Source organism: Budorcas taxicolor, chromosome 2 (genome assembly GCF_023091745.1).
Source record: "Budorcas taxicolor isolate Tak-1 chromosome 2, Takin1.1, whole genome shotgun sequence".
Taxonomy (NCBI): Eukaryota; Metazoa; Chordata; class Mammalia; order Artiodactyla; family Bovidae; genus Budorcas; species Budorcas taxicolor.
Window position 1 is genome coordinate 137,918,049 of NC_068911.1, and position 16,173 is coordinate 137,934,221.

General features: G+C 39.7%; 1 protein-coding gene across 1 annotated transcript in view; it reads left to right on the plus strand.

The window, feature by feature from the left end:
* The window catches only part of PARD3B (par-3 family cell polarity regulator beta), a 1,141,780-nt gene that overhangs the window by 653,189 nt on the left and 472,418 nt on the right, over nt 1-16,173 (plus strand). The window contains exon 11 of the mRNA XM_052664164.1: nt 4,403-4,588. Coding sequence (XP_052520124.1) covers nt 4,403-4,588 — 186 coding nt within the window. The remainder of the gene's footprint in view (nt 1-4,402; nt 4,589-16,173) is intronic.

Sequence of the window (16,173 nt, forward strand, 5' to 3'; positions counted from 1 at the left end):
TTGCTGGGAGAAATATCAATAACCTCAGATACGCAGATGACACCACCCTAATGGCAGAAAGTGAAGAGGAACTAAAAAGCCTCTTGATGAAAGTGAAAGAGGAGAGTGAAAAAGTTGGCTTAAAGCTTAACATTCAGAAAACGAAGATCATGGCATCCGGTCCCATCACTTCATAGGAAATAGATGGGGAAACAGTGGAAACAGTGTCAGACTTTATTTTGGGGGGCTCCAAAATCACTGCAGATGGTGACTGCATCCATGAAATTAAAAGATGCTTACTCCTTGGAAGAAAAGTTATGACCAACCTAGATAGCATATTCAAAAGCAGGGACATTACTTTGCCGACTAAGGCCCATCTAGTCAAGGCTATGGTTTTTCCTCTGGTTATGTATGGATATGAGAGTTGGACTGTGAAGAAGGCTGAGTGCTGAAGAATTGATGCTTTTGAACTGTGGTGTTGGAGAAGACTCTTGAGAGTCCCTTGGACTGCAAGGAGATCCAACCAGTCCATTCTGAAGGAGATCAGCCCTGGGATTTCTTTGGAAGGAATGATGCTAAAGCTGAATCTGCAGTACTATGGCCACCTCATGCGAAGTGTTGACTCATTGGAAAAGACTCTGATGCTGGGAGGGATTGGGGGCAGGAGGAGAAGAGGACGACCGAGGATGAGATGGCTGGATGGCATCACTGACTCGATGGACGTGAGTCTGAGTGAACTCCGGGAGTTGGTGATGGACAGGGAGGCCTGGCGTGCTGCAACTCATGGGGTCGCAAAGAGTCGGACTCTTTTGGTTGTCACAACTGGGAATAGAGATACCACTGGCATTTAATAGGTAGTAGCCAGGGATTCTGATAATATCCTCCTGTACAGTGCATAGCCCCCGTATGGAATTATCAGGCCCCAGTCATCAGTGGTGCTGAGGTTAAGAAAGCCTGAGTTGATCCTGTATGGCTGGCCCTGGGCAGGTTCAGAGGCATTAAACCTGGACACAGGCAGTAGGGCATCTGAGCATCCATCCTGGGCCTGACTCTAGGGACCTCAAGGACTTGGTATCTAGAAACATAGCATCTGGTAACAAAAATAATGGAAAGACAAAAATTAATGAAGTTTACACGATTTCTCTTCCCGTGTCAGCCTCTGGATTTTTCCCTTTCTGGAAATTTGTAGGTAGAAAAAGCAAGGGATACACCTGCCATGGGCTTCCCTGGTGTTTCAGATGATAAGGAATCTGCCTGCAATGCAGTAGACCTAGGTTCGATCCCCGGGTCGGGAAGATCCCCTGCAGGAGGGAATGGCAACCCACTGCGGCACTCTTGCCTGGGAAACCCCATGGACAGAGGAGCCTGGTGGGCTACAGTCCATGGGGTCACAAAGAGTGGGGCACAATAGCGAGTGACACACCTGGCACAGTGAGGAAAGAGCTCTTGTCCTACAGACAGGAAGACAGGGAGAGCCCAGGGTAGGGATGTGCTGCTGCCTTTGGGCTCATGCTCTCCCTCACTAAGGGCCTTCATTCGGGGCCCTTACAAGGGCTTTACTCCTCTGCCCATCCTGCTATAAAGTGCTGTGGTCTTCCCTGGCAGCTCAGTCAGTAAAGAAACTTCCTGCAGTGCAGGAGACTCGGGTTCAATCCCTGGGTTGGGAAGATCCCCTGGAGAAGGGAATGGCAAACCACTCCAGTATCCTTGCCTGGAGAACCCCGTGAACAGAGTAGCTTGGTGGGCTATGAGGTCACAAGAGTCGGGCACGACTTAGTGACGAAACCACTGCCACCACACAGTGTTGTATGGCAAGATTTGAGTTTAATTGTAAGAGATACTAGTCGAACCAATGTTATCAGAGGCATTACAGCATATTGATTTTTTTTTTTGGGTACATTAGATAAAGGGAACTGTTATTTCTAACAGAGGAAATGGCTGTGATAACTGCTATAATGGCTTCCCTCACCATTGAGAAGTTTGCTATTATTAGAGACCAATAATTATGACTTGCACTTCATACAACATAAGAAAGATGAAGCGTAAGTGTAGTTGAGTGGAGAGTGTGAGACTGAATGGCATCTTACTGCCATTGTAGAAATATATCTTGGGATTCCACGTGGCTGGGTCTAGTCACAGTGGCCTGCAGACGCTGAGAAATTTACAGCAGCTAAGAGTCTATCACAGGCACCATACTGCCTGGACTCCACAAAGTTCCAACATGGATAGGTCTTTTGAACTATAAGCTTGATACTTATATATTGCATACCTCCGTTTCCTCATCTGTAGAATGGGCCTCGCAATAAACCTCACAGGATTGTTCTGGAGAGAAAGTGTATTGCTGTGTGTAAAGCACTTGGCACAGAACCACTCAAACATTTTTAGCCACTAGGTTGTTTTTGTAGTTATAATTCCAGCTCTCAGACATCAGAGACTTTAAAAGAATAAATTGTTTCACATGAAGAGATAACCATAATACCACCTAATTTCTATTTTGTTTTTACCACTTATGTAATAAATGAAAGGCATTAGTACAGAGTGGCCCTCAGTCTTATTGCGAATGAAATACAATCACCAAAAGAAAGCTGATTATAGAATAGAGTGGTTTGAAGTTGTTACTCAAGTGAAACTTTTCCTCATGTCACTTTTTGGCTCGATGAAAACCAGAGAAACTCTCTAGTTTTTCTCTAAAACAGTGTCCACAGACTTCTAGTGAGAAGCCGTTCTTTAATTTATACTTTAATTCAGCAAAACTTGATTAGATTGAGATTAACCAAGTTCCAGAGAGACCTGTATACATAAATGATTTTGAAAATGTTATGGATTCTAAACTGGACGTTTTGGGAGGCACAGATAAAGGCTAATAGTTTACATTTAGTATTTAACTCTGGCATTCCAATGGAAAAAAGACAGTTACTTGGTACTGAATAATGGGATTTGTTTTTTTTGTTTTTTTTTTTAGATAATAATATAATGAGTTAGTTAAAAGAGCTAACTTGTAATAGGTTTATTAAATTAAACAATAAAGTTTCATTTCTTGGAAACTACCCATTGTCAAAATCTTAATAGTTAACTTCATTTACAATGAAATTAAATGAACAAACTATTTCTCTAAAGCTAGACATGGGATTTCTCTTCATTGGGAGGAGTTAGAAATGTCATGTCAGTAGATCTGGCTATGATCAGACCTCTTAATCCTGTTTTAATTGTGGGTTCTTTGCTACTTCTGATTTTATAGTTGTTATTTTGTGACTGACATTCAGACATTCATGGTAATTTTTAAAATATATAATTCTACATAAGCATCCCTCAAAGTGACCTTAAGATGAGAGTCTCTAAACATAATTATAGAGAGTAAGGAACTACCGACCTAGAATGAGTTGATGGTTTCCAGGGCTATCTCATTTTCAAATTTTTCATTTAAACGCTGGGGCAGAGTTTGATATTTCTGCAAGCTTGGGAGGAATGCAGAAGGAGGCCCTATACTCTTTGTCATGTGGACAGCACTTTTCTATCCCTACTCTTGTATATTTGAAAACACTATGGACCAAGTATGATAAAGTGTGTGTTTCTCTCTGGAGACCTGACCCCTGATTATGCCTTTGGCCACCATACTATGTGTGTGTGTATATATGTATATGTATATGTATATATGTATATATATATATATATATTTTAGAATGGCTAGGCTTGTGGCTGGGTGTCACTTGTCAAAGAGAACATGGATATTTCTGTGCATTATCGTTTTTGTTTAGGTTCCAAAACCAGATGCCAACAAGTTATTTTATCCAAAGAAGCAAGCTTAAGGCATGAGTTTTGACAAAGTGAAATTCAATTCAGTGATATCTATTAAGAATCACATCTTGAACTTTAAAATTAACATTTTTTTCAGTGCTCTGTGTCTTATTGACAATCTCTATCAATAGGATTGCTTCCATGGTAAATGATATGTTTTAAATTATATAAGCCAAATAGTCCCCTGAATTGTAGCAGGTTTCTACACTAAGCTCTTGTTTCTTCATCTGTAAAATGAAGGTACTGAAATTACATTATCTCTAATGTCTATTCTAATACTTAAGATTCCCTGGGTAATATCCAGTCTCTTTAATTATTGAGAATATTCTACTGAATTTCCAAATACTTTTGGAATGTTTCAAATTGCCTTGACCAGAGATCCTGTCTGTTGACCATCACCAAATAATTATTCCCAAGTATTATCTTCTCCACTCCATCCATGTGATGGAGGCTCCTGCAGAGAGAGAAGACTGCCCTTTGTCTACTGGGGGCAGGATTACAGCTGTTAAGCAGAGACCCAGTCATCTTGTCTTGGCCAGTTGCATCTGTGTTTGACCATCTGAGAATGTGAATATTGATATTCAGCTGCTTTCTCCTCCTTCATTCTTTTCGTGTATACTTCCAACAGAAAGGAGAACCTGACTGTTGTGCATTCTCCCTGGAAACAACTGAGCAACTTACCTTTGAGATCCCATTGAATGATTCCGGTTCTGCTGGTCTTGGGGTGAGCTTGAAAGGGAACAAATCTCGAGAAACTGGAACAGACTTGGGGATTTTTATCAAGTCCATCATCCACGGAGGTGCTGCTTTTAAGGTAGGTAGGAATGCTGTTTGCCCATCAGTGTAAAGATACTTAGAAACGTTAATTGTTCTGCTTGGGGACTCGATAAAGAAAATTTCTGAAGGCTTGAGACCACTGAGGCTTTCTTGCCAGATTCAGGAAATGTATATGTGAACAGATCTGGGTAACAGTTTGTTTTCATACTTTATATTATTTTTATTACTGTTAGGATTCTTTTGAATTTATAACCTAACAAAATTGAACCTAACAATACACAATTAGAAAAGCAAAACTGAAACTAGTCAATATCAAAGCAACAAATAAGAAACGCTATTCCTTGTGCTTGCAAGAATGAAAGCTCAGTGGAGTCTGAGAGAAAGTAGCATAAATTAAAGGTCATTTATCACGTTTTATACACTAGAAGATCCATGTTGCTGGGGATGCATATTTGCCTTTGAACTTAGAGAAGCTTATAAATTTCCAGATAAAAAGGGAAGAATATGATTCTGCCCTTTCATACTGGGGTGGGCAACATGAACATAGCTGTTACCATAATTTAATGGTTAACTAGATTTGCCTGAGTTCAAATGCAACCCTACCACCATATGCTCCAACTAGTGCTCCATTAATAATAATACCTGGCATATAGGGTTCTAAGGAGTGAATAAAGTAATATACACAATGTGTTCAATGCAGTTAAGTGATTACAGAGAGAGGGAAAACAAGCTTGTTCTTATTGTCAGCAACCCTGACCATCATCTTTATCATCTCATGCCATGCCGAGACTTCCTGAGCTTAAATCATGCCTTCATCGCTCTCACCCCTCAGTGAATGCAGGCAAGTCAATTGTCTTTAATGTGCCTCAGTTCCCTCATATATAAAATGAATAAAATTAGTAGTGCCTGCCCCCGGCACTCTTGTGAGTACAAAAAGAGACAATGGGTATAAAATGCCTAGCACCGTGCCTATGATAAACTTCGAATAAATGTTAGCCATTTAAAAATCATCTTGATATTACTCACGTGTGCCCTCTCCCACTCAAAAGCCAAGAAGGCATAATTAGAGTTTATAAGAGCCCCCCTGGTCCTAGGATCCTGGCTTTATTAAAACATTTGTCTCCTCAAACTTATCATTTCACTTTTGCTTCAGACCTAGACACTGAGCTAGTGTCTTTTTCTTTGGAGAAGAAGAAATGCACTGGGGATAGACAACCTTTAATGCACTCCTGGATCAGTTAGCTTCTGTTGCATAATAAGCAGTGACAACATTTCAATAACATACCTCTATAAGCCTTCATTTCCCCGATGGCTCTGCACATTAACTAAAAGGGCTCTGATTGAGGCTGACCTGTCTCTATCACACAATAGATCTACAGATCTGAGTGTACTCCACATATAATAACTACACCTTCGGCTACTAGGCTAGCTGATGTCCAAGACCCATGAAGCTTCCTTACATCTGGTTTCCAAGCTGGCCTACTGTCACTTCTCATACATAGTGGAGGCTAAAACAAGTCCTATGACTGAATCCATGGTCAATCCAAGGTGTAGAAAAGTACAGGCCACCCACGGTGAGCCTATGACAAAGGTGTGGGTCTAGAGAAGTCACTGAGGAATTGGGGCCATTCATCCAGTCTGTGACTCTCTCCGTCAGGCTCAGAAATGCAGAACTGGGAGCAGAAGGGTAGTTGTCGTTCAGTCATTCAGTTGTGTCCAGCTTTTTGAGACCACATGGACTGTAGCACACCAGGCTTCCCTGTCCTTCACCATTTCCCAGAGTTTGCTCAAACTCCTGTCCATTGAGTTGGAGATGCCACCCAACAATCTCATTTTCTGTCGCCCCCTTCTCCTTCTGCCCTCAATCTTTCCCAACATCAGGGTCTTTCCCAATGAGTCAGCTCTCCATATTCAGGGTAGATTCCCTTTTGGATTGACTGATTTGATCTCCTTGCTGTCCAAGGGAACCTTTAAGGATTCTTGTCCAGCACTACAGTTAGAAAGCATCAGTTTTTCAGCCGTCAGCCTTCTTTATGGAGCAGAATGAAAATGATAATAATAATTACAGTAACATTATCAACCAACATTCATTCTGTTTTATGCTTAATATCTGTTGGACCATATAATAAGTATTTTAGGTGGATTCTCTAAATTTATTCTGCACATCCATACTGCATTATTATTATACCATCTTGTCAAGGAAAAATTACAGTTTTCAATGGTTAGTGCCTCTCCTTTGTTCACAAGGCCAGAAATCACTTAAACCAGCGTGTGAACCTGGGCAATCCAACTTCAAAGTCTGTGCTTTGCTGTCCTGTGATGAAGGCTCTTTGATCTCATCTATTCATATTTCCAGAGATCAGGGGCTGTTGTCCTGGACTTGTCTTATATCACGTGTATCATCCTTAGCCAGGCCATCTAAACATGTGCTGTATTTAAGAATGAGTCTTGGTCATGTTTGTGGATACCAGTTCGGCATTATTCTTATTCCTTATGACAGCTCTATTTACAGAATTTATTCCAAGTAAAATTGAAACTGAAATGAATTTTTGGAAATTAAAAGCAAACATCTTAGCTTTTTTATGGGCAATAACTTCAGCTCAAGCAGATATTGGAGAGCAGGTTTAATATGTATATCCATGTTTGTGTAAGTGAGCATCTCCTTACCTAAGCAATTTCTAACAGGCCTGTTTCTTGCAGGAAGATTTCAATTTCCATTTATGTAAATTTCTTTCCTGACACTGGTCTGCTGAGTCAGACAATCACACCATTAAAAACTACTGGACAGCATATTTATAGCTGATCTTAAATAGTAAGAGTCATCCATCATGAATTTAGCCTTACTGTGAATGTTTAGTATCCATTTGTCCTGTTTACTTTCTGCAGTGCAGAGGGTAGAGGCCTAAAGCTTTGCTCACAAGAAATCTGATTAACCAGGAAAGAGGAAAGTATGTTTCGGTTCTCCTTCTGCTGTTCCAATAATCCACTGTTGCTCCTCAGAAAATTGCCACCTGTTCTGTGATTCAGGATTAGGTCTTAGAAAAATTGTTTGGAGACTTTGTTCCCATCTCTGTTCAGAAGATACAGGTGTATCAGACCGCTCTGTCCCTGGGGCAAAGAGGAGATAAGTATGGGGAACATCTACTTTAGCATCTGGCCCAAAGTTTTTTAGGTGAAATCAACGAAAGAATCTTTCGACCAGAGCACACTCTTTTTCTCCTGGCCCTTCCTACCACTAATTGGCTCTCAAGGTGTTTTCCCCTTTAGGGAAGGTGGAAACGAAACTACTTTGAAAAGTATGACAAAATTCTTCCTGTGGCTTCTCTATGCTAAATTCTCCTAGGGATTTCCGTTGGTGTAAGAAACAAAGATAGGCTACTTCTAACCAGATGTAAAACCCCTGGATAACTGTGACTATAATTAAGGACCTTCTTTTTTTCCCTTAACTTTTTGTTTTATCCTAGATGGCGCTAGTTGTAAAGAACCCACCTGCTAATGCAGGAGCATAAGAGACATGGGTTCAATCCCTGGTTAGGGAAGAACCCCTGGAGAAGGGCATGGCAACCCACTCCAGTGTTCTTGCCTAGAGAATCCCATGGACAGAGGAGCATGGTGGGCTACAGTCCATAGGGGGTCACAGTGTCAAACACGACTGAAGTGACTTAGTACGCAGCACAATAGCTGGTTAACAATGTTGTGACAGTTTCAGGTGACCTGCAAAGGGGCTCAGCCATACATATACAAGAGCCTCTTTCTTTTTACCCTCTGGCTTTTGCTTTCTACCATTCCATCTCTCATTTGTGTCATTTCTAAGAGATGTAGTCTGTGGAGTCACTTGTAGACCCCTCGGAAGCATCCTTTTGAGCTATACTTTTCAAAGTATAGCCAAAGTGACCACTGAGCATAGCAGCCAAACACAGCTTAGAGTGTTGCTACTGAACTGCTTAAACAGTGAAAGTGAAAATATTAGGCACTCAGTCGTGTCTGACTCTTTTGTGACCCCATGGACTATGGCCCACCAAGTTCCTCTGCTGCTGCTAAGTCACTTCAGTCATGTCCGACTTTGTGTGACCCCATAGACGGCAGCCCACAGGCTCCCCCGTCCTTGGGATTCTCCAGGCAAGAACACTGGAGTGGGCTGCCATTTCCTTCTCCAATGCATGAATGTGAAAAGTGAAAGGGTCTATCCATGGAATTTTCAAGGCAAGAATGCTGAAGTGGGTAGCCATTCCCTTCTATAAGGGATCTTTCCGACCCAGGGATAAAAGCCAGGTCACCTGCATTGCAGGCAAATTTTTTACCATCTGAGCCACCAGTAACATGCCTTAAATATTTGAAATTTAATTTTAGTTTCTGTCATTCTTCCTGGGCATTTGCCCCTGAAGTGTAGTATAATTGCTTCCAGAGCCAAATATATACTAGATACAACTTTGCATGTTGTATGTTTTATATAAACATACATTTATACATACATACATACATACATATATAGTATACATACATCTCATGAACTGAGAACTGTGAGTGGAATGTAATTAGGATTTCATGAAGATGCTTTTCTAAAATTTCACTCTTGTGACTGGAATTTGAATATGGTGTTATTATTACTGGTAAATGAAACAAGATATTATCTTTGTACAGTTAGAAAAATTAATAACTTGAGAAAAAGACTCTCCCAAAATCTACATAAAAATGAGCTTTTCCTTTTTCCAAAGAAGCACATATAAAGTCTGTCTAATCAGTTTGAAGACCTCACATACATTCACCCTCATTTGCTAAACATTTAGAATTCAGAGATGAGTTTTCTTTTCCTTTGCTTTTGAAACTGAATTTTTTTAGAGAAAATGCATTTTTAAGTCTATTAAGTTAGGCTATACTAAATCTGCTTAGTTTTCTTCTATTTCTATCATAAAAATGAATTACTTTTAGAAAATATATAACTAGAATGGTAATATTTTTAAAAATTCATGTAGAATATTAAAATTCTCTATTAGAAAGAATAAAAATTCCATACAGTCTGTTCTATCAATACTAATTATGAAAGATTTCTTTTTATTTGAATATACTCACTTTGGAAGTATAATGTGTTCTATTGAAATTTTGAAACAATAAATACAAAAATTAAAATTTAAAGGCAGCTTTTGCTAAGGGAAAAATGTCATAAATCAGGTAGATTATTTAAGGGCTCTTAAAGAGAACAAATTTAAGAATACCTGTTATTCTCTAGAAAATTAATTAGCCAGGTTTGTGCTTAATAAATACTACTTGATGATGATGAAATTAAATGAAAGAAAAATGCCTGACATAGCTAATTGCAAATGCATGCACTCAGAATATGAAATAGACATAATTTAAGTAATTTGATTCTTGTGTGGTTAGGAAATCTGGAATACAACCTCTGCAGAGGTTGCCTGATGCAGAATTGCAAGATCTATACCATTTCATAATAGGTTAAAAAATTTAACTAATACAAGTAATCCCTCTATTCTAAAGTGACCTAATTATGAATTTTGGGGAGATAATATGCATAGTTCTAGAATTTATGGGAATACAATGTTTGATCCTGAATATCCATGTCTCTTTGTAATGGGGAATGTTGGTTGAATAGTATCTAAGCTACTTAAAAGGAGTCCGGTAGGGGTTCCTAGCAGAAGTAATTTCCACCTCCATTTCTGCTTGTATCTATAAATCATGTGGTGTATCTATAATTAATGGATTCAAAGGAAGATTAAAAAGGACAGCATTTTAAGGAACACGAATGTTAAATGATTTCTTCAGCTATCCATTTTTCTTAAAAATTGATAGTGTTTTCTACTGGAAGAGAACTGTTAAGATCACCATGTCTTCCAGGTTTTTACCTCTTACCCAAAACACCATACAATCTGGGTATAAACAGCTTCCTTGCAAATCCTCAACTGTTAGAAGCCAAACTCTAATATTTCATACTCACCATAAAAATGTGATATTCTGTGAACAACTAAAAGCAGGAATTCTGCCTGGAAAAATTCACCATCACTATAAGAACTCTGCTTTAAAAAATAAAACAAGTAATTTAAACAAACAAAAAAGAATTATCAACTATGTTATGCCATATATTTTAAATACATTTCCTTTTTTAGGAAAAAAATGCCCAAAATGTTAATACATGTTAATTAATATACTCAGGCTTATCATTTATGGGTTTTCTGCAGTAGTAACTATTTTATAGAGATATAACATTACTTTAAAATTTTCATAATAGCAATATCTATCATCGTTTTTCTTGCTAAGTTTTATCATTTTATTTTATTTATGGAAATGCAAATACATTTGTATCATGCTGGATAAACTTTTAGAACTCTAAGTCTTTTTGATGTATACTTTTAATTCTATCATTGTCTTCAGAGGCTTAAAAATATATGTTTTTAGACATAATCAAAAATGAAATTATTATCTACAAAAGTTGGTATAACATGATCATGTTTCTTTGACTCTGAAAATAGTATCTTTTACCTTAAAACCTATATTCACCTATATTGTGGGTATTTATAAGAGATATTGAGTTCATAATGTGGTCAGAGTTTTGGTCTAAGCATTCTGCTCTGGGTCCATTTCTTTAAGAAGCCAGATTTTTAGCAATCTTAGCACAAGCAAGAACAGAGCTTTCTTCTTCTTCTTCTTCTTCAAGTGAATAAATAAAATCCTTTCTTTAAGTTGAAAAGGCTTCTGAGATTCTAATCTAGTTAGGCATTCATGCAGAATCTTCTTGATGCATACAACCCATGCACCTTAATGAGCTTCTATTATCCAGTTTTCTAGGCCAAACTAAACTGAAAACAGAAAATCAGGAAGGAGATGGGAAGGGATAGAGAAGAAGCTGAAAGGACAAGAAACAGAAAATATGTAAAACAAGCACAGATTGCTGTTGCTGCAAAGTAGACCAAGGGATGCTGGTGATGACTCTTCAGTCAGTGCTTCTGAAACTTCTTGCTAAGGAAACTGTAAAATTCACTCATGATTACAGTGAAAGCTGTAGATTGCAATATGTCTATTTATATCCCATATGTTTCCAGTAGGTCTTTAAAAGAAAAGAATTGTAATACATTATATCAAAATGGTTGATTATATATATTCTGAGGCTCTAAAAATACTCTTCAGTTATCTTTAATTAAAAAAAGAGGTCTCACATGACACAGATGATGAATAAATGGTACATTGCTGGAACTTCACTCATTTGTTACATAAAATGGAGTGAGACTCTTAAGATAATAACTGAATTACATAAACTTAAAATTTTGCAATAGCTGAATAAGAGGATACTGAGCCAGTACACCAGAGAAGGGAATGGTGCCCCACTCCAGTACTCTTGCCTGGAAAATCCATGGATGGAGGAGCCTGGTAAGCTGCGGTCCGTGGGATTGCTAAGAGTCGGACACAACTGAGTGACTTCACTTTTGCTTTTTACTTTCACGCATTGGAGAAGGAAATGGCAACCCACTCCAGTATTCTTGCCTGGAGAATCCCAGGGATGGGGGAGCCTGGTGGGCTGCCGTCTATGGGGTCGCACAGAGTCGGACACGACTGAAGCGACTTAGCAGCAGCCGCAGCAGAGCCAGTACACAGACAGTAATCAAGCTTCACTTTTAGAATTATAAAGTTTCTCTGAGCATGTGCCGGTATATCCAAGCCAGCCTGGCCTCAGGAATTGCTCATAATTACAGTTTGTATATTTTTGAATTTGTCCATTGGAGATGAAACTTACACCAGGTCAAAGCACCTGATGAAGGATGTTTCTAGTGATTCCATTTAGGAAGGATTTCTACAACACCTACAGCTACCATAAGTTATTCAATATGTAATAGAATGGATACAGGAAACAAAAAGACTCATCCATATTACAGGAAGCTGGTAGCATAATAAACACATAAAAAACTCAAATACGGTAAGGACTATGGTAGACCTTCTGTCAAAGAATGTTCAAACTACTGCACAATTACACTCATTTCAATTGCTAGCAAGGTAATGCTCAAAATCTTCCAAGGCAGGCTTCAATAGTTCTTGAACAAAGAACTTCCAGATGTACAAGCTGGATTTAGCAAAGGCAGAAAAGCCAGAGATCAAATTGCCAATATCCATTGGATCATAGAAAAAGCAAGAGAATTTCAGAACAACATCTACTTCTGCTTCATTGACTACACCAAAGCTTGTGACTGTGTGAATTACCACAAACTGTGTAAAATGCTTCAAGAGATAGGAATACCAGACCACCTTACCTGCCTCCTGAGAAACCTGTATGCAGGTCAAGAAGCAACAGTTAGAACCAGACATGGAATAACAGACTGGTTCAAAATCAGGAAAGAAGTAGTTCAAGTCTGTATATTGTCACCCTGCTTATTTAACTTATATGCAGAGTACCTCATGTGAAATGCAAGGCTGGATGAATCACAAGCTGGAATCAAGATTGCTGGAAGAAATATCAATAACCTCAGATATGCAGATGACACCACCCTATGCCAGAAAGCTTAGAGGAACTAAAGAGCCTCTTGATGAAGGTGAAAGAGGAGAGTGAAAAAGATGGCTTAAAACTCAACATTCAAAATACGAAGATCATGGCATCTGGTCCTGTTACTTCATGGCAAATAGTTGGGGGAACAATGGAAACAGTGACGGACTTTATTTTCTTGGGCTCCAAAATCACTGCAGATGGTGACTGCAGCCATGCAATTAAAATATACTGGCTCCTTGCGAAAAAAGCTATGACAAAACTAGACAGCGTACTAAAAAGCAGAGACATTACTTTACCGACTAAGGTCCATATAGTTAAAACTATGGTTTGTCCTGTAGTCATGTATGGATGTGAGAGTTGGACCAAAAGAAGGCTGAGCACTGAAGACTTGGAGCATTCAAACTTGGAGAAGACTCTTAACGGTTCCTCGGACTGATAGGAGATCAAACCAGTCAGTCCTAAAGGAAATCAACCTTAAATATTCATTGGAAGGACTGATGCTGAAGCTGAGGCTCCAATACACTTTGGCTACCTGATGCAAAGAGCCAACTCATTGGAAAAGACCCTGATGCTGGGAAAGATTGAAGTCAGGCGGAAAAGAGGGTGATAGAGGATGAGATGGTTTGATGGCATCACCAACTCAATGGACATGAATCTGAGCAACTTTGGGAAATGGTGGAGGACAGGGAAAACTGGCAAGCTGCAGTCCATGGAATCACAGAGAGTTGGACACAATTGAGGAACTGAGCAACAACAAATGGTAGACAAATATAAAGGTAATCGTAGGTGTTGAGATGGAGCAATTCTGCCTGAAGGGAAGAAAATGGAAGGCAGTTGCTGAGCCTTATTTTGAAGGATTGATATAGAACCGGTGAGCAGAAATGCAAAGGGCATTTTGGAGCAAAGGAAAAGTTTGGACCACATCACCATAGTGTGTACACCAGAGTGCAATGTATTGCGTCTGGAAAATAGAGCTCTTATTTTTGAAGACTGGTGCCATTTGTATTGGTTGAAATTGTGTTAGGACAGGTGAAGTAAAACATTGACTAATGTACATAGGTGCCCTTCAAGACAAGAATTGACATGCTTCTGGTCTTACCAACTGTATTGCTTTTCTTTACTTTAAAAACTATACTTTAAAATCTTGATTTATTCTTTTCCTTTCATTGTTATTGTTTGAAAGTGAAATTAAATTATTTCAGTCTGGAATACAAGGCTCTTTCTAGGTTGGATTTTTTTCCAAAAAATACAGTAAGCAGATGGAGTGATTTTAGGATCTTGGGAAATATTTGTTCAGGACAGCCCTTTTCCTCAGTCAGGTGCCATCTTGCCTGGAGTCCCAGTCTACTCCAAGGAAATACTGCTGTGTAGCCTGAAGTCAGGGTTTGGGATTTGCGCCCTGAGTGTTGATGTCCCTGAAGGCTTCACCAAGGACCCCTTTAGAATCAGGCAGAGGAAGGAGTCAACATCTGCTCATGATTAATCCTCTGAACACCCTGGCCTAATGTAGGCTGGCCTTGGGCCCCAGCCAGCTGCCCTTGGGTTAGCCAGCCTACTCCTTCATGCTTGACTCATGTTTTTCAGAGGCTCATTCTGTGCCATGGCTTTCTTCTCTTCCCTCTGTGTTCATTAGAACTTTCAAGGTAAAGGAACCTACCAAATATTGGCCCCAAGAGGTGGATTAAGGCTTGCACTGTCACTGCTAATCATAGCGGAGGCAGAGCATGAACTAAACTACAAGGCCACTGGCCCACCAGAAATCACGGATGTGCTTCAGAGGGCACATGCAGCATCCTGAAAGTACAAAAGTGCTCTCTATTACAAAGAATCGTCTGGTCCAAATGTACAGCTGTGGAGGAACCATCATGTCAATATTTATTTTTAAGAGTTGATAATCCTTTGCTTTTATGAGATTCCCAAAGGAGTCTAAGAAGAGCCCAGAAAGGTCAAGAATCACTAGCAAAGTGGTTGAAAATATGGACTTCAGAGTAACCCAGACCTAGTTCAAATTTGCTTCTGGTCATGTGACTTGTAACAATGCACTGAACTCTCCTGATCCTTGGTTTCTTCTTTTCTAAAAGGGGACCTATAGTCCCCAGTGTACAGGATAGTTATAAGTATTAAATTGTCTAGTGCATACAGACAAAGGGTTTAGCAAAAGAACTGCACAAAGGAGTAACTCATTAAATAATTATATTCATTAATCACTGTAGTGAAAGAAAGTGAAAGTGAAGTCGCCCAGTCATATCCGATTGTTTGCAACCCATGGACTGTAACCTGCACCAGGCTCCTCCGTCCGTGGCATTTTCCAGGCAAGAGTACTGGAGTGGGTTGCTGTTTCCTCCTCCAGGGGCTCTTCCTGACCCAGGGATCAAACCTGGGTCTCCAGCATTGCAGGCAGATGCTTTACCCTCTGAGCCACCAGGGAAGCTATCAGGCTTTCCCAATCACTGTAGTACCTTTAATCATCTCTAGAAGCAACATCAATTCAGTTCAGTTCAGTTCAGTCGCTCAGTCGTGTCCAACTCTTTGCGACCCCATGAATTGCAGCACGCCAGGCCTCCCTGTCCATACCAACTCCTGGAGTTCACTCACACTCAGGTCCATCGAGTCAGTGATGCCATCCAGCCATCTCATACTTTGTTTCTATCACCAGTCACATCCACAGCTGGGTATTGTTTTTGCTTTGGCTCTATCCTTTCTTTCTTTCTGGAGTTATTTCTCCACTGATCTCCAGTAGCATATTGGACACCTACTGACCAAGCAACATAGCTCAATGGAAATGTATCTGACTCAGACAGGTAGGCCTGGCAGTGACAGTATTCTTTAACAGTCACTTAGTTTCCCTGAGCCTCCATTATTATATCTCTAAGTGGAGTGTGGTGCTTGTATCACAGGTTTGTTTTGAGAAATGAGAACATATGCAAGATATTTGCACAAGGACTGCCCTGTATCAGGTGTTCAATAAAAAGAGATAGGGACTTCCTAGGCAGCGCTAGTGTAAAGACCTGCGTGCTAATACAGGAGACACAAGAGACACAGGTTCAAAACCGTGTCGGGAAGATCCCTGGAGTAGGAAATGGCAGTCCACTCCAGTACTCTTGCCTGGAGAATCCCATGGACAGAGGAGCCTGGGA